Source organism: Manis javanica, chromosome 3 (genome assembly GCF_040802235.1).
Source record: "Manis javanica isolate MJ-LG chromosome 3, MJ_LKY, whole genome shotgun sequence".
Taxonomy (NCBI): domain Eukaryota; kingdom Metazoa; phylum Chordata; class Mammalia; order Pholidota; family Manidae; genus Manis; species Manis javanica.
The window spans coordinates 1,883,126-1,900,741 of record NC_133158.1 but is presented as its reverse complement, the minus strand read 5'-3'; the positions used below and the strand labels follow the sequence as shown (position 1 = coordinate 1,900,741).

At 64.3% G+C, this 17,616-nt stretch overlaps 1 protein-coding gene across 2 annotated transcripts; it reads right to left on the bottom strand.

The window, feature by feature from the left end:
• Positions 1-15: 15 nt before the first annotated feature.
• On the bottom strand, positions 16-16,980 carry GNAI2 (G protein subunit alpha i2). 2 transcript variants are annotated; one of them, XM_036994377.2, is made up of 9 exons: positions 16,740-16,980; positions 5,351-5,393; positions 4,969-5,110; positions 4,627-4,787; positions 2,585-2,713; positions 2,141-2,270; positions 1,915-2,068; positions 1,485-1,714; positions 16-982 (listed from the first exon to the last, which is right to left on the bottom strand). In XM_036994377.2, the coding sequence occupies exons 1-8, from the start codon at positions 16,855-16,857 to the stop codon at positions 1,524-1,526; spliced, it is 1,068 nt and encodes a 355-aa protein (XP_036850272.1). In that variant the 5' UTR covers positions 16,858-16,980; the 3' UTR covers positions 16-982; positions 1,485-1,523. The 2 variants fall into 2 exon arrangements, with proteins under 2 accessions (XP_036850272.1, XP_036850271.1); XM_036994376.2 differs by having other exon boundaries at positions 1,501-1,714.
• Between the last annotated feature and the right edge of the window lie 636 nt (positions 16,981-17,616).

The window sequence follows — 17,616 nt, the reverse complement described above, 5'->3', positions numbered from 1 at the left end:
GAGAATGCCAAATAGTTCTTGGTACTTTTTCTTTCTACATTTTATTATTTCAAACCAGGTGAACAATTCCATAAAACGTGAAAAAAGCAAGGAAGTGTTCAACGCTGAAGGACCCAGGCCAGGGGCAAGGGCACGGGGAGCAGGCCCTCAGCAGGCAGCACGGTTCCGGGGTCAGCGCTAAGGAGCTACACCGGGGTGAATGGAGTGGGGCCCAGGACCTCCCGGCAGGGCCCGCAGGGATGCTGGCAGTTGTCAAACAGCCCTTGGAACCCAATTCCTGGAAGCAGGGCAGAGGTGCCGCCCGCAGGGGGCAGCCAGCAGAGGCGTGGGTGTAAACACACAGACACACTCAAGGCACGGATTACTGGAAGGGCATAGGGCGGGCGCTGGTCAGGGTCTGACAGGTTTAAATAGGTTTTCTCTAAAAAGTTATCTAGGTTTGCAGGGTTTTTTTTCCTTTCCTTTCATTTTTTTAAAAAGCTACGAGAATGAGCAGGTGGACTGCGGTCTCCAGAACGGTGGTGTCTCACGCTTCTTGTGCTTTTTCCTTTGGGGCCTCCGAGCGGCTGGAGGGGTGGGGTGGACAGGAGGCTCCCTGTAAACATTTGGACTCGGGCTGGGTTGGGGGCTGGTGTTGGGTGAAGCCAGGGGCCCCAGGCTGGAGAGGTGAGTGCCGCTCCAGACACAGGCCTTGAGAGACCCGGCAGGCACTCCCACCATCACAGAACATGACAGCGGTTGCAACCAGAACAGACAGACGCCCGGGAAGCAGGTACCGCAGCCATTCCAGGCACCTGGGACAAAGTTGGTCTTCAAACAGGGAGGCCTGTGGCAGCCCCTCCCCTGTCTCTGGAACTGAGGGAGGGGAAGGGAAACCAAGTACAGACAGAAAGAGGGAAAAGCAGCTGGGAGAGGTGGGGAGAGTGGTCCTCTTGCCCCCCATCTTCCTCAGGGGCTGGGGAGGGTGCAGTTGGCGGTGGCCCTGGAGGTGGGAGACAGGACATGGGTTGGGAGATACCCAGGGTGTGCCTCTCTGTGTCCCTAGACAACGACCTTTCCCTTTTTCCTGCGTACTCGTTACGAGGGGCACAGCAGCCTCCCCTGCACCGGCGTACTGATCGGTCATGTCAGGGAGGGGAGCATGTACCCTGGCAGTGTCCTCCCCACCGCCCCCAGACCAGGACCGACCCTCCAATGGGCCTGAGGGAAAGCCCACAGGGATGGGCACAGAACTGGTTGTACGGAGCAGCCAGGCTCCCCAGTGGGTGAGGGAGCACGCTCTCTCTCTCCAGCCTCTAGCTGTGCCCCAGCCCAGCCAGGCATTCCTGCCACCTGGACTGCTAGGCAGAACGGAGCCAGGCCTAGCTGGATACCCAGTCGGGGACCTAAACTCAGTCGCCCTCCAGACTCACAGCCCATCGTGCCCAGGCTGCAGCCTGTGCCCCTCCTCCAGACTCGCCCTCCCCATGCCCTCCCCGCCTCACCTAGCCACGGGCTCACCATCCTGCTGGGACCGCTGCCCATCAGAAGAGGCCACAGTCCTTCAGGTTGTTCTTGATGATGACATCGGTGACGGCGTCAAACACGAACTGCACGTTCTTGGTGTCAGTGGCGCATGTGAAGTGCGTGTAGATCTCCTTGGTGTCCTTGCGCTTGTTCAGGTCCTCAAATTTGCTCTGGATGTAGCTGGCTGCCTCGTCATATGTGCTGGCGCCTGCAGAGACCCAGTGGTGAGGCTCCCGCTGCTGGGTGCAGGCTGGCGGCCCCACAGACAGCAGGGTCCCGCACGCATTTGCAGGAGCACAACGGAGAAGGCACCAAGGCCCGAGCGCCCACTCAGTTCCCGCGGCCTGGGGGCTGGCTGCCCCGGTTCCCCTTCCATCCAGCCGGGGCCACCCGCCCACCCGGTCCCACCTGTGTACTCTGGGAAGCAGATGGCCAGGGGGCTGTGCGTGATCTTCTCCTCGAACAGGTCCTTCTTGTTGAGGAAGAGGATGATGGACGTGTCCGTGAACCACTTGTTATTGCAGATGCTGTCGAACAGCTTCATGCTCTCGTGCATGCGGTTCTGGGGTGGACAGCCCGGTCAGTCTGTGCTGACCAGGCCCCCAACCCCCTTGGCCCCACCGCGCCCTCTCACCATCTCCTCATCCTCCGCCAGCACCAGGTCATAGGCACTCAAGGCGACGCAGAAGATGATAGCTGTGACGCCCTCGAAGCAGTGGATCCACTTTTTGCGCTCCGAGCGCTGCCCGCCCACGTCGAACATCCTGCGGACACGGGGTTGCCTGAGCTCCAGAGAGGGGGTTCTCCCCCTTTCACAGCATGGCCCACTGAGGACGCAGGCCTGCCTGGGCTGGGGCTGCCTTCTGGGAACCACCCACATTCATCCGCCATACCCCAGGCTCTGGGCGGCAGGGCAGCCTGGCAGCCTCAGGAGACCGCGGAGTGGGGCTAGGAATCCTGGACCAGCCCGTCCGTCCCTCCCAACACAGCCCCCAGCAGGACCCGGAGTGAGGGTGCCCCCCTCTGCCACCCCAAGGGCTGGCAGTCTGCCCTTCCCCCCTGCACTCATGCCACTCACTTGAAGTGCAGGTCCTTGAAGGTGAAGTGTGTCTCCACAATGCCTGTGGTCTTCACGCGGGTCCGAAGCACGTCCTGCTGCGTGGGGATGTAGTCACTCTGTGCGATGCGCTCCAGGTCATTCAGGTAGCTGGAGTAGGGGGTGGGCGGGTCGGCAGGGGCCAGCGTGGGGCCTCCTTCCCTGGACCCTAGGCCAGCTGGGTGAGCCCCTCCAGGCCCGATTTCTCAGGCAAAACCCTTGCCTTCATTACATTTGTTGCTCAGATGAGAACACCTGAACTAGAATGCCTCGCCTCCACCTGTGGAGTGGGCCTAAGAAAAGGTGTGGCTCGGGGACCCCCAGCCAAGCCCTAGCCTGCAGGTCCGAGCTCAGCCTGCCTCAGACAGGATCCAGGCTGGGGCAGCTGCAGGCAAGGTGGGTGGGCGGGGCAGATAAGCCATCAGGGAGGGGTGCAGGATGCTAATCGGCATAATTCTGGCACCCACGACAGGGCAACCCAGTGTGTCCTTCGATGTGGAGCTGGACAGGTTGGGGCCTGCCAGGCCCAGGGGGCTCTTTGCCCAGAGCCTAGTAACACTGACTCCTCAGGGGCAGGGCACCTTCTTGGCAGGGGTCCCAGGGGCTCCTCGTTATCAGCTCCCTTAACTAGCATCACTTGCCTGCCCACTGGGCCCCGAGGGCTGGGCACCGAGGGCTGGGTTCAGGCCTCAGAGCCACCGCCCACTGTCCTGCTCCTGGGGCAAAGCTGCTGGGACCAGCCCCTGGCTCCCGTCAGCAGCTGGGCCAGAGGGAAATGACCTCAGAGACACAGGAACGTAACGGAAAAACAGGAAGGGCCACGGGAACCTCGTGACGCATGTGCGTGACCCGTGTGTCACGCCCGCCCCTCCGGCCTGGGGGCCTCATGATGGGTTCCACACCAGCTTCTCCCTTCTCCGCAGCAGGCGGGCTCACCCCAGGGGCACAGTGTCCCAACCCACTGCCCGCCCATCACGGCTAAACCTGCCTGGGACAGCTAAGAGCCCACACTAAGGACAGTGCTGGGCGTAGCAGGTGCCTGATGTCTGGGGATTGAGGAACGGGACGTGGCCTGGAAGGTGCGTCTCTTCCCACCCCTCACACACTGGCACTGCGGAGGCCCTGGCTCATAGGCCCACCGCCCCTCCCTGAGGACCCATAGCTCTGTGGGCACCAGGAGAGCCTCTGGACCTTGTGGAGGTACTGGCTGATTCCACAGGGACATTCAGACCACCACAGGGAGGGTGGGGAAGCTGTCCCTATGGCTGGGGCAGGGCTCAGGAACCTGGTGGGCAAGACCACCTCCCGCCCAGCCTGGCTCAGGCACAGCCCTTCGCGGAGTGGAAGGGCAGGGGGAACGGGAAAGGAGATTGGCTGAAGCTAGGGGGGAGGGGGAGGAGAGAGCACAGGGCCAGCCCCGTCTGGCTCATCCCCAAAGCCCCGCAGCCATCAGCACTGGCCACCCGCCTGTCTGTTCCCTATGGGGTGCTCACACCCTGCCCCAGGTCTGGCCCCTGGTAGGTACTTCAGGGAAGAGGTCAGACGTGACCCTGAGGGCTGGACCTCTGGGACTGTCACCTCCCAGTCTTTCCCCATGTCTTCCTCTCCGGCCAGTCCAAACACCCACTGTGGCCTCGCAGTCTACTGCCCCCAGAACTGGGTCTGCACTGTACCCCTGCCCAAAGCCATTTCCCATCCTCCCCTGCCCAACTCGCTCCAACCTCAGCCACGGCAGTGCCCCCTCTGACCCTACCCCCACGCCCACCATGACACTGACACCCTAGGCTGCCACTGCCTAGGACTTGTTTGCTTCCCTCATCACTGTGTCCCTGAAGCCTGCTCAGGGCCTGGCACAGAGCCGGTGGCAAGTGTTTGGTGCGGTGCCCCAAACCAAAAATCACCAAGGCCTTGGCTGACAATCATCGGCTTCAGGAAGAGATGGCAATGTCTTTGTGGGGTTGCTCAGACCCTCCAGGCCAGACACCCTGTGGCCCCCACCGCACCCAGCCCCCTGGAGTACTCACTAGGCGGCAGAGTCATTGAGCTGGTACTCCCGTGAGCGGCCGAAGCAGGCCTGCACGCCGTGGTCAGCCCAGAGCCTCCGGATGACGCCAGACAGGTCCTCAGGGAGCACTCCCTGCTCCTCCGCCGTGCAGGACAGCGCAAACAGCTGCCTGGCATCATCCTGGGCACAGCGGTGCGCGGTCAGCCAGGCGCAGGGGCAGAGGTGTGCCCCCACCCCGCCTGTCAGAGGGAGGGGGGCCTCCAGAATGGGGCCCAGGCTCGGGTATTCTCAGGTTCCCCAGGGCAAAACTTGCCCTGAATCCTTTGTGGGGACGGGGGGGAGTAGGCAGGAGTCTGCATACCGCACGGGAAGGGTCCGCAAAGTCGATCTGCAGATTGCCCATGGCCTTGACAATGGCCATGATGGACTGGATGGTGTTGCTATAGACGACCGCCCGGTACTGCCGGCACTCCTCCTCCGAGTAGCCATCCTCGTGGATGATCCTGGTGGCCAGGGGTCAGGGGTTAAGGCACACAGGGCCCAGGGCCACCACATGACCAGGGCTGCTGGGGCCTGCAGGGATGTGCTTCAGAGGAGGAAACTGCCCCAACCCACAGGGACCTGAGGGCAGATGACTGCCTCTGAGGTCTGGGTCTGGCTCAGGATGGCTGGGTGCGTGCGGGGCAGCACGGGCCCAAACAGAGCAGACCAAGGTTCAGAGGCTGCAGGCATGTGCCACTTACTTCATCTGCTTGACAATGGTGCTCTTCCCCGACTCCCCGGCACCTGAAACAGAGAGGGCACGGGCGGTCAGGGAGCAGGTGCGGCCCGAGGCAGAGCAGACCCTCCCCAACTGCTGCACGGTGAGCTGGAGGTAGGCGGGCCTGGTGGGCAGCAGGATGAGGGGTGTAGCTGGCGGGACCACAGGGGTCAGGACATGGGCACCCCAGTCAGTCAGGACTTCTAAGGGCAGGGAGACAGGTAGGGCCATGATGCCTGGCCTGCCCAGCCCTTCTCAAAATGTGGCTCAGAAGCTGCCATGGGGGGCATTTTAAACAAAAAAGCAGATTCCCAGGTGCTATCACCAACACATAGAGCCAAATCTTGAGGGGTGCAGTTCAGACACTGGCCCTCCCCAGAGAGTCTGTGCAGGAAAGGTGAAGCCCGGGAGGGCCACCCTGTCTCCCTGGCCCCTTCCTGCCTGCATCCACCCTACCCCGACCCTAGATCCACAGTTTACCAGAACAGGCACAGCTGTGGCCACGGGGGTGGGCCTCGGTACATCCACAGCCCAGAGGGTTCTCTGAGAACAGTCTAGGCTCTCCTCACAAACGCCACCAGCTGCTTGGAACCACTAGCCCAACTGTCCCAGCCCCCTCCCAGCACAGGAGAGCACGGGGGCGGCACAAACGCAGGCTCTGGCCAGGTGGGGTCTAGGCAGCGAGCCCTCGATAGTCTCAGGCCCGGTGTGCTCCCCTGCTGTGGGCTGAGGTCCAGGGGCAGCACACACCTACCTTTGTGGGGGGGGCATGAGCAGGGAGCAGCCAGGACCCCTCCCACAACCACTGTCCACCCCACAGGGCCTAGCAAGGCCTGAAGGGGCTGCCCCATCACCGAGGCCCATCTGCAGAGCCCAGAATAACGTGGGGCAGGGAGAGCGGCACTGGACTGGCCAGTAAGCACAAGGGTCAGGCGACCACCTGGCTGTCTTTCCCACCTAGGCACCTGCTTCCAGAGCAGGAGGAAGGGAGCACATCCCAGAAAACGAGTCGGCTGGGGTGTGAAGCGCTGCATCAGGATCAGCACGCCACCCCCAGCCAGGCGAATGGAGACTCGGGGAGGGCAGCTGCCCAGGGCACAGGAGGCCTCTTGTGTGACTTAGGGACCACCGTCCACCTGAGGCACCCGTTTCCCCCTCTGGTGCTTTGATCACCCTCCTGGGAAGGTGGTGAGGACCACTCCGTGACCCTGCCCAGAGAGCATGCCCACAAAGACTGGCTTTGCATCTGAATTTCCTGGTGGTGGCAGACTGCAGACACAAGGCGGGTCACACCTGGGCAAGCAGGGCTGCAGCCGGGACACCTGCTCCCTGAGCCAGCCAGCTGGGGTTCACTTCCCGGCCCGTTCAAGCCTGTCACCCTTCATCACAATTCTGAGTTGGAAGGGCAGTCTCTGCCCCCTAGCAGGAGTCACTGCAGAAAGACCCCATCTGACAGTGAATAAACCAAGGTTATACAGCCCCCGACCTTGGACTCAGCAGCTCTGAATCAAGAGGGAAGGAGTGAGTGGCAGGATAGCGCGTGGTGCTGGAAGTCAGGCAGGAAGCAGGAGGGACAGGACAGAACCAGGGCATGGCCCAGGTGCAGCTTCAGCAGATCAGGGGACAAAGGTGGGGGAGAGGGGTGCAAGGACCCTGGTTCTGGGACAGCCCGCAGGCAAGGTGCCTGGGAGCCGTGGGGTAGCAGCTTCACTGTCTACTCTGTCAATGGGTCCCCTTCCCTGGGGCCTGACAGCACACCCTTATCAGATAAGCGGGTAGTTGGCTTGGAGTTTCCTTCTACCCTGCTGATGCCGGGCACCCAGTGCTCCACCTGCACCTCCCCTGCAGAGGAGAGGGCTTCGCGGAAGGGGAGGTCGGCCGATAGGAGGCAGAAGTCTTGTGCCCAGGGACTCCCTGGGGTGGCATCCGTGTTCCCACTGGGCCCCACCTCTTCCCACCAAGGAAGATGCCTCTGAGGCCAGGACCTGGGGCACAGCTGCTGGGCCCCCAGTGGGAGGGCAGTAATTGCCTTGATATGTGAGGTACCAGCTACAGCGCTGGCTGTGTCAAAACATCTGCCTCCACCCAGAGCACACGGGCCCCAGCGGAGGAACGCACAGATCGGGGGGCGGAGGCGTCCCCACCTGCCTCAGCAAGGCCAGCAGGGCCCCTGTGGCAGACAGGGGGCCGCTGGTCCAGGTGCACGATGCTCACCCCCAAGGCCCAGCATCAGGTAGCTGCTCCGTCCACCTTGGCCCACCACCTCTCCGATAGGTCTTTGCCCTGCTGGGAGGCCCTGAGAAGCAGCCATGCTCTCTGGCCTTGGTTTGCCCTCTGCAGAGGCTGCCGGGCAATCTCTCACTTTCAGGATAGACCTGCCACAGCCCTGGGGCCCGCCCTGCTCCTTCCGGATACCTCCACAAGCGTGGACGCTTCCCGCCCTCCCTCTGGCCCCGCACTGGTGAAAAGGGCCGACTGTTATCTCCCAGGAGAGCCTGAGGATTAAACAGCCTACTTGCAAGGCCTGGCACTCCACAAGCACTCAGATAAAAGTTGTCATCACGACTGTTCTACCCTTTGGAAGATGCCAGATGTCCCCAGACCTCTCATTTCCGGCAGCCTACAAAGAACACACTGCGTAGGTCACTGCCACCACCAGCTGGAGAGAGGCCTGCTTGGCCACGCCAGCTCAGCAAGGGAGCTTCTGAGGCTTCCAAGGCGCAGTTCAGGGCAATGACCAGCGACTACCAGTCTGACTGAGCAGTGGCGGTTCCCTGCCGCGGCTTCGTGGCCCAGAAGAGAAGTCGGAGCCCTCAGGCCTCTGCGGCTCTTGCTCTGAGTTTTTCCCTGCCCTTCCACGCAATCTGGCCCCTTTCCACAGCTGGGCCTCCTTGCCGCGCACCCCGCGCGCTGACTCCCTGCGCTCAGAGGCGGGAAAGGCCCCCTGCACAGGCTTCCGCGCCGGTGGGCTTCCCTGGAGCACGAGGGCCGGGAGAGCGGCCGACTGACGTGGCCACCCGGGGCAGAGGTTCACGTGACAGTCCCGGGACCACAGGGCGTTGGCGGGTCGGCCCAGCGCGCACCCACACCCACGGCACCAGGTCCGACCCACCCTGGTGGCCGCAGGGGGCAGGTGGGGTGGGCCCGCGGAAGCCCACCCAGCGGCTGCCGGGGCACCACCTCCCACCCTCATCCCAGGGGGGTGCCACGTCTCCAGCCGCCACGCGGTTCCGGGCCCCCTAGCTTCCGCCCCGCCACCACCAGGGGGAGCCCGGCAGCCGGAGACCCGGCGCAGGGGCGGGGGCTGGGCAGCGCGGCGGAGCTTTTCTCCCAGGCAGCCGCAGTCCGGCGCTGGGGGAGGGGCCCTCGCCCCGCCCACCGCCCCTCCAAGCCCGGGAAGCACCGCGCCGCCGGAGACCCCGCGCCGGGAACAATGGGAAGGGGAGGACGGCGGCGGGGGCGGGGCCCAGCAGACTTCCTCCGGGTCTTCCCACCCCTCGCTCTGTCCAAGCGGGGATCTGGCACTGTGCGGTCAGGGCCTCGGGCCTTGGCTGCGCCCTGCTGCAACGCCCCCACCCACATGCCTGACCTCAGGTGCCCCAACAAGCCCAGAACCTCCCTCTCTCCAGCCTCGGGCACCTGGGTGGCCTCTGGGGCTTCCAGGGGTCTGCGATGCCCGTCAGGGACGTGCCAAACACCAGTGTGGCCTGCTACTGCCCTCCAGACATGGAGAGGTCTTCCAGGGCCCGGCTGTTTCCCTGGCTGGGGCCCTGCCCGCCGTACAGGGGGAAACAGGCACGAGGTAGGGAAGGCCAGCTTGGAGAGAAGGCCCCCGAGACCTGTTCAGGTACAGGTCTCACCCTCTGCAGGAGCCGGGAGAGGCTGCACAGGTCCCACGCCACACAAGGCCGTCTGACAGCCCTCTTGGCGGGTGCTTCACCGGCGGAACCCCAGGGCTGTTTTCTGTCGGCACAGCCCCACTGGTCTTCTCATGCACTGTGTAGACCTTGGACGAGACGCCTAGTGCCAGGGCCTCTGTCCCATCAGAGAGTGCGCCAAGCCCAAGGCCTGCCCTGAGCAGCACCCCTGGGTGCTCATACTTACCCCAAACGGCCCCTGCGGCTGGCCCACGGCGGCAGCCTAAGCACCCACAGCCACAGGCCCGCGCTGAGAGTCCTGACACTGCTGCCAACACCGAGCACAGGGAGGGAAGGGGTCAGCCCGAGGTCGCACACAGTGAGGAAGCCTGGGCTGCCCTCTGGGCCCAAGGTCGTGAGTGGCTACGAGGATGTGTGTTTCTGCTTTGTGCGTGGCCTGACCTTGAAGCCTCTGCTGTAGACCCCCCCATGTCCCGGGCTCCTCAGCCCCCAGGGCCTGGCCAGACCACACAAAACAGAACCTCCGGGAAGCTCCGCGGGGGAGGGCCCAGGATGGGACTCAGAGGCCGAACACCAGCCTCACCCCCCACGCTCCAGCCAGAGCACACGGGAGGCACACCCAGCTGCTGCAGCACCACACGTGGCCCACCCGGACTGCGCTGGGAGCACAAAGCCTTCTGCGGGGCCCTTCTCCATATGTGGACAGCTCCCAGCCTTCAGACCTGGCTCCGGGACCCCCCACCCTGAGCTTGGCAGCCTCTGAGACTTCTTCAGGCCTGGTTTCAGTCCTCCTAAGCCTCAGAGGTGTGGGAGGAACAAGCACAATGTTAGGGGACAAGCGAGGTGCTCTGTGGCCTGCTAGGACCTGAGTGTCCGGGAAGGGGACATGGGCCGGGGAGGAGGTGGGAAGCAAGAATGAGGTAAGCTGAGGTCCCCATGGCAGACTTTTCTGCCTTTGAGGAGGAGGAAGGTATGTGCGGTCTGGGTCCTACCCCCCAGGGCAGAGAGCCCCTTTCTAACCCCCTAAAAGAGGAACCGAGGCCCTCGTAGACAGACCCCCCAGCATAGGTGGAACGCACATGCACCCACAGCAGCTGGCATCCCCACCTACTGGGTAAGTGGTGTGATGTCCCGGGCCCCAGTTTCCCCATCAGTGAGATGGATGCCATGTCAACCCCAGCCTCTTAGGGTTAAATGAGACGAGACCAGCCCCACGCAATAGTCACCAGAGGCAGCAGGTTAGCACAGCAGGGAAACTGAGGCCCCGTGGAGACGCCCCTAGGCACAGAGGGTGGCAGCAGGGGGGAATCCTGAGGCTGCACCAAGGGTCCTTTGGTCCACCCCAGGCAGGGGAAACCCACAGTGAGCTAATCCCCAGGCTGCTGCTCCATTTCCGGGCATTCATCTCAGCCTGCAGCCGGCCTTCCGGCCTCACAGGGCAATGGCCGCTCTGAGTATAAGAGGAGCCCTCTGCTTTCCTGTCGGCCCCCCTGCCGGCATCCCTCTCCCAGCCACCGCTTCCTGCGGTCAAAGAAGGGGCCTGCAATCCTCAGAGGTGCCAACTTCTTTGGGATCCTGAGCCCAGTGGTTGCGGGGCAGGACAAAGACTGCTTGGGTAACTCCAACCCCGGGGCTGGCAGGCAGCCCCTGGGGGTGCAGGTGAATCCGAGCAGGCGGGACTCGCCTACACTCCAGCTGACAGGGCGCACCCCCACCCCAGCGGGAGCAGGAGCCCTCTGGCCTCTTCCCCTTTCGGGCTCCTCCTCCTCCAGCTGCTTCCTCCTTTTCCCCCTGGTGTGGACACCCACTTCCCTGAGAGGCCCCGCCTGCCTGCAGACCTCGCAGCCTGCCCCCCTCCCGAGGACTAAGGTGCTGCCCCTGAAGCCCCTTACCCATCCAGGGGCTGCAGGAGCCTTGCCACCCTTCAAGCTACCAGGACACCTTCCCGACAAGCCTTGGACGATCCCACTTTCAGCCTTTGGCTCGAGCTGGCCTGGCATGTGCTGCCCAAGCCTTAGTGGGTGCAGAAGGCCAGCAGCCACTGTCCGGTTACTAGTGATGTTATTCCTCCCAAACTCCGGGGCGCAGGGAGCGGCGGCACCAGGGTGAGAGTGAGGGTGGGGCTGAGGTTTGGTAGGAACTCAAGCTCCAGGCTAGAGGGGCTGGGTGGGGCTTGGCAGGGGGCCCCGCCCTGCTCCCGTGGCCACCTCAGAGGACCTAGTCCCCTGCCCTGGCCCCTCACCTTGGACGGTTAGGCAGGCCTGAGCAGTGGCCCCACCAGAAACTGCCGACCCCTGCCCTCACTGACTTCTGCCATGAGATGTTGGGGAGACGGGACAGATGCCGGCCTGGGCCCTGCCTCCATCAGCCCAGTCCTGCCTCTTGCACAGCACAATGTGGGGTCAGGGAGGCGGCACCTGGGTCAGACCGTGTTATCCTTCGCTGGGGACTAGGCGGGGTGAGGCCCTGGCTCCTCGGCTGCTAAGAGCTTATGCGGACAAAGATTCCTCCATCCTGTTCCTGCCAAAATGACAGGCCAGCTTTTAGAGACAGAGACCAAGAGAGAGGTGGCCAGGGGCTGAGATGAGGGCAGGCTGTACAGGACCCGTGCGCCCCCCGTGGCCCCAGCCACCCCAAGTGTGTGCAGCGCTGGCGGCCTAGGGACCCCACAGGATGTGACCAGGCCCCACCCCCAGCGTCACCAGCGTCTCTTGCCTAGGACATCAGTGATGTTACCCTGTGACCCTGCAGCTCCAGGCGGCCGAGGGCTGACCTGGCAGGCTGTGCAACACAAGTGCCAAGGGGTCCCGGGCAACGCCAGCCCCCATCGGGCAGCCCGGGCTCCAGCACAAGCACAGTGGCAGGCGGGACGCTGCCTCAGGGCCTGGCAGGGACCCGCTGCTCCCCAGCTGGCTGGCCGTCCACCTCAGCCACACGCAGCCGGCTCCCTCTGCCCCTACCGCCTGCTCTGCGCTCACCCTGGGATTCTCCACCTTGCCCCTCCCGGGACTCCCTCAGCTGAGATCAGCATCATTTTCTTTGCTGCACTGCCTGGATTCACCCGGTCTCCCCGCTCAGGGGGGCCCCTCGAGGGACCCAGTCTCACTGCTACCCTCGGGTAACACCAACATGAGGTTCCGGGTGGGGAAAGCCCAGTGGGCAGGAGCAGGACACAGGCACAGGGGGCAGCGGCGTCTGAGACCCCTGCTCACTCCCCACCGTGGGAGCTCCCGCGGGCCTCTCGGAGACAAAGCGCGGCCCGGCCTGGGGGAGGGGTGGGAAGGGAGCCACACCAGGCCCAGGCTGCCCCGCCCCCCATTCAAGTGCTAATGAGCTCCGGAGCGACTGGCGGAGGCCGCTGAGAGAACGGCGAGGATGGAGGCTGCCGGCCCAGGGCCTTGCCACACCCCCAACCTAGGTCCCAGGAAGATGGCTCAGCACCCCAACAGCTGGGCATCCAGTCCCCAGGGCAGGCTGTCATTCCAGCGGAGACCTCCCCACTTCTGGGAGCTGCTGCCCCAGGGCACTATGAGCCAGACAAACCTCTAGGCCGGAAGGTCCCTCTCCTCCAAACTGGGCTCTGCAGGGTGTGGGGGGCTTCTCCCACCTGCGCCAGCTCAGGCACACTGAACCCACAACTCTTGAGGCTGCAGGCAGGCACTCTGTCCCCAGGTTACGGATGGAGACAGAGATTCTCAGCCAGTAGGCTAGGTGGAGCTGGCATTTGAACTCAGATCCGTGTGACCCCAAGACCTGGTCTGAGAAGAATGAACCCTCCTCCTCCAGGCTAGGCCAGGCCTTCCTACCTCAGAGCCCTTGCTGAGTCGGGCCCTCTGCCCACAATACTCGGCCTTCGAAAAGGCTGCTAATCTTTCAAGACCACCTAGGGAACCCTCCTCCAGGAAGCCTTCCCACTCAAAGGCCCCACTATATCATCCTCATTATCCATCCAGCCAGGCCCCCAGGCTAGCTAGCCCTTCCACCACCTCCAGCTAGACCAGCCGCAAACAGCAGCCCCCGAAATACTCCTCCCTGTTCACAGATGTGTTCCATGGCTTTGTTCCTCCCAAACACACTTCATAGGCACCTACAGTACACCAGGCCCTGCACTAGAGAAACAGGGCGAAGGCCACGAAACTCTCTTCCCCCTCTGTGGGAGCCCCAATTGAGCCCACACACATGTGCAGGCCCTGCACAGGCCATGCCAAGCACTCCTGACGTTGCCCTGGGCTGAGCCCCATGGCCAGGGGCAGCCCCAGCCCCGGGAGCTAGGCTAGATTGGCAACAGAGGCAGCAGCCTCCAGCAGCCCGCAGATGGCCCGAGCTGAGAAGGATGTGGAGGCACAGTCCCATAGGACAGCCGGGGCCGCTCCCATGCACGGGGCCCTGGGACGGGCCACGGGCGGCGCAGCAGGGCTTCTTCGCACAGTGGCATCAGGGCTGTCTCTGCAGGCCCAGCATAGCCTTTCGTGAGACCAGGAGGAAAGACCCAGAAGACTGTGCTCTCAGTGTCCACCAACGCTGGGTGCTGACCCTACAGAGCTCTGCCACCTGCCCGGGCCACGCCAGGCTGTGGCTCAGCGACTGCCACCTTTGGCCTCCACCCACCCACCCCAGAGTAGCAAGCAGGGTCACACCACTAGTGCCACCTTCCTCCTGTGCAGGACACGAAGCGCCCAACAGGTGGCAGACTCCATGCTTGGCACAGGAGGCTCAGAAATGAGCAGGAAGCAGCCCTGCCCATTGCCCCAAGCAGGCCCCAGACCCAGGCAGAGGTGCTTCACCAGCGTTGGTGAAGGCGGGCTGTCACAGAAGGGTGCTGGGAGGGATCCCCGAGCAAGTACGAACGGGTTGGATGGAAATGGAAGTGTTTGCCAAGCCCACAACAGAAGTGGGTCCAAGGGCAAGGGAGAATTGCTGTGTTTATACCCCTGAAGCCCTCATGGAGCCCACCGTGGGCACTGGCTCCTTCCTCTGCTGGCTGCCCACACAAGCGCATCTCGAATCAGAGCTGTTCCCCAAACATACACTCTGGCCTCCTCCGCGCTCTGCCCAGCCCAAAGCCCCAGCCTCTACCTGGGGATAGCCGCTTAGTCAACCTGAAGTGGGGGGGAGGGTGTCCCCAGAGCAGGGCTATCAGCACTGCAGCTCCCTCACTAAGCTGCCAGAAAAAGCCCTCTCGCCGGTAAGGACCACATTTGCCTCTCCCCTGGTGACAGCCACAGGGCCACCAGCAGCAGGGCAGCCCAAGACAGCAAGGAGCCGGGTGGGGCAGCGGGCGTGGTTCTGGCTGGGACGAAGGCTGGCAACTGCCCAGCAGAGTCCCGTTGCCTGGACTGAGTCCTTCCCGCTATGTGGGACAGGCGCCCAGCCCTCGGGGTCTGCCCCAGCTGCGCTCCTGCCACCTCCCTGTACCTGGATCCAAAGGGATGGCCAGCCAGGAGCCCTCCCCAGGCAGCCAGGCAGATCAAGACCCCCAGCCCCTGCGGGGGGCCCTCTGCAGGGTCTCAGCCCACCGCACACCCCACAGGAACGTCCATGAGGCCCCCATTCTCCCCATCCGAGCCACCAACCCGCTTGTCCAAATCCAGGAAGCCCACTTAACATAGGAAGCAAATGCCAGCGGGGCAGGGTGTTGAGATGGATTCCCCAGTCTGAAAGGTGCTGGACTGGACCAGCACCCCTAGTGGCTGCCAGCCCAGTGGGGGGGGGTTGCCAGGCCCAAAACCCAAGGTGGGATCCCAGGAGCAAGACTGGTGGTCTGGGGTTGGGACATAGGCCGGGAGCCCTTGTCCCCTGGTCCCGTGGCTCAGCCTCATCTCCCCAGCCGCCACTGTAACTGCCGTGGGCCAGGGAAGGGGCTGGTCAAGCCCTGGCCGTGCACGGGGGAGACAGCCCCAGGGAAGCCCCTTCCCGGGGCCCGCAGGCAACAGCCACGGGCCCTGCACCGTGCCGACACCCACTGACTGCTGGCCGTGCCACCCAGCAGAGACAGGAAGAGGCAAGCGCCCAACGCAAAACAGCCCGGGAGCCCAGCCGCCGCCCCTCCCCGCCCCTTCCCTTCCTACCCGGCGGCAGCGGGGTGGATGCCATTTTGAAACCTCTAAGGCAGTGCCCCCGAGGCCAGGCCCCCAGGGACAGTCAACAGATGGGCCGTGAGGAGGGCCCTCTGTCCCCTGGCCCAACGCCCAGCACAAGAAGCCCCACTCCCCACAGCCTGGAGACCCCATAGCAGCTCGGGGGCGGAGGAACCACACCCCCCGCACACACTGGTCAGCCTGCAACGCTGCTAAGAGGGCTGCCCTACCCCCAACCCTGAAACCCTCCAAACCAGGCTGACACCAGGTGCCACACCTGCTCCCAGGGGAAGGCTGGACAGGGCAGCGACACGGCCCACATTCTTTGCCGGAGTCCACCTCAGACGTGTACCCCTCCTACCCCCCACTTCCCACCCCCAGCCCTCTGGCCCACCACTGCCCCCTCCCAGGACCTCCAGATCCGGCAGGGCCACCCGCTCCTTGAGGCCGCCTGGGCCCATCCTCGGCCGGGGCAGCAACATGTCGGCGTCTCACCACTTCCACTTCCCCCACCCCGCCAGCAGCCACCATCTTCCCTGGCCTCGGAGGAGCCGCAGCCCACACTCCTCCGCACTCCCTCCTACTGCCCAGACGCCCCCTCACAGGCTCAGAGGGGCTGAGACACGGGGGGAGCAGCCAGCGGAACCTTCGCAGGGGCCGGAGGCCTGCCCCGCAAGCATAACCAGTGGAGCCCCGGTCCAACCCCCTGGGGTCTGGGCGCCCCCCCCACTCCTCCCAGCCAGGCCCACCTGGTGCAGGGCGGGCGGGGGCATCTGGAAGCCAGGGTGGGGGTGAGGACTTCATAGAGGAGGAGTAGAGAGGCGCCCGCTGTGCCAGGGGCAGGGGGCAGGGTCTCCAAGGCCAATGAGCAGCCGTGGGTTCCCACCTGAGAAGTCCCTTGGGGTCACGGCGCACAGGTGTGGGACATAAAAAGTGACGGTGCTGGGAGCGAGGAGGCAGGAGTGGGTAGGGGCCTGGCAGGGCCCTGGGGATACTCTCGCCCAATGGGAAAAGGGGAGCAGGTGGGGGAACAGGTGGTGACTGAGGGTGGGGGCCGGGGGAGGTTGAGGGTTTGGCGTCTAGAAAGTCTAAGGAAGGGTGGACGGGCACGGCGGGGGCTCTGAGGGTCTGTGGGTCGGTTAGTAAAGGTGACTGGCAGCAGACTCTGGGCAGAGGAGGCTGGCGCGCTGGTGGCCGGGTTTGGAGGTCTCGGGCCTCGGAAGAGTTGAGGGTCTGACCTAGAGCCCAGGTATGAATCAGATCAGAGGTCTAACCCAGAGTTCTGAACCATTATTTGGGTGTCCCGGGCTGGAGTTGAAGTCCACGAGCCGGGATTCGGAAGCCCTAGCCTGGGGATTCAAGTCCGTGTCGGGGATGCGCGCGGGGAGCGGGGTCCCGGCACAGGGCGCGGCCTCACCCAACAGCAGCAGTTTCACCTCCCGCGCCGCCTTTTCGCCGTCTTCCCGCAGGTTCTTGTCGATCATCTTGGAGCGCTCGGCCGCCGCCTTGTCCTCGGCGCTCACGGTGCAGCCCATCCCGCTATCCGCGGCCCGGCCGCCCCCGGCCCCACACGGCCCGGCCCCGCGGCCCCGCCCGACTCTCGCGCCGCCGCCGGCCCTCTAGGGGAGCTCCCGGGTAGGCAGCTCCGAGCGTCTGCGGGCGGCGCCTCCAGGCCGCCGCGCACGGACGGCGGGACGGCCGGGGCGGGGCGGCGTCCGGCGATTGGCTGGGAGCGGGAGGAGCGGCGTCCGGCGATTGGCCCTGGACGGGACGGGGCGGGGCCGGACGGGGCTGCCGCGGGAGCTCAGAGCCCGGCCTACGCCGGCGGCGGCAGGCGGGACGGGCCGGAGTGGGCGGGGCGCCGCCCCCGGGGCGGCCGCGTAGCCCTGGGGTGAGGATCTGGTGCACCTCGCGGGCCCGCAGTTTCCAGCCCCAGGCTCCTGCAGGCTGGCGGGGCAGGGTGGAGGAGGCGTGTCTGAGTCACTCGGTAAAGCTAATGAACCCTAAACTTGTTACGGGATCTATGGAGCCCGAAGCCTAACTTCGGCTTTCTCCAACTTAAAACGGGTTTGGTCCCTTCTCTCTCTGGGTTGCAGTTAAAAATACAAGACGATCGCCACCTCTACTGCTTTACTCAGGTTGTCTCCCTCACCGGGGTGCCTCCTCTAGTCATCCAAGGCTTATGCATCCTTTTCTATGTAGGAGGCATCCTCTTGCAGGAGAGCCATCCTGGGTCCAGCCTGGGATACCTGCGACTGTATCCCAGCAGAGAGCGACGAGAGGGAGAGAACGCC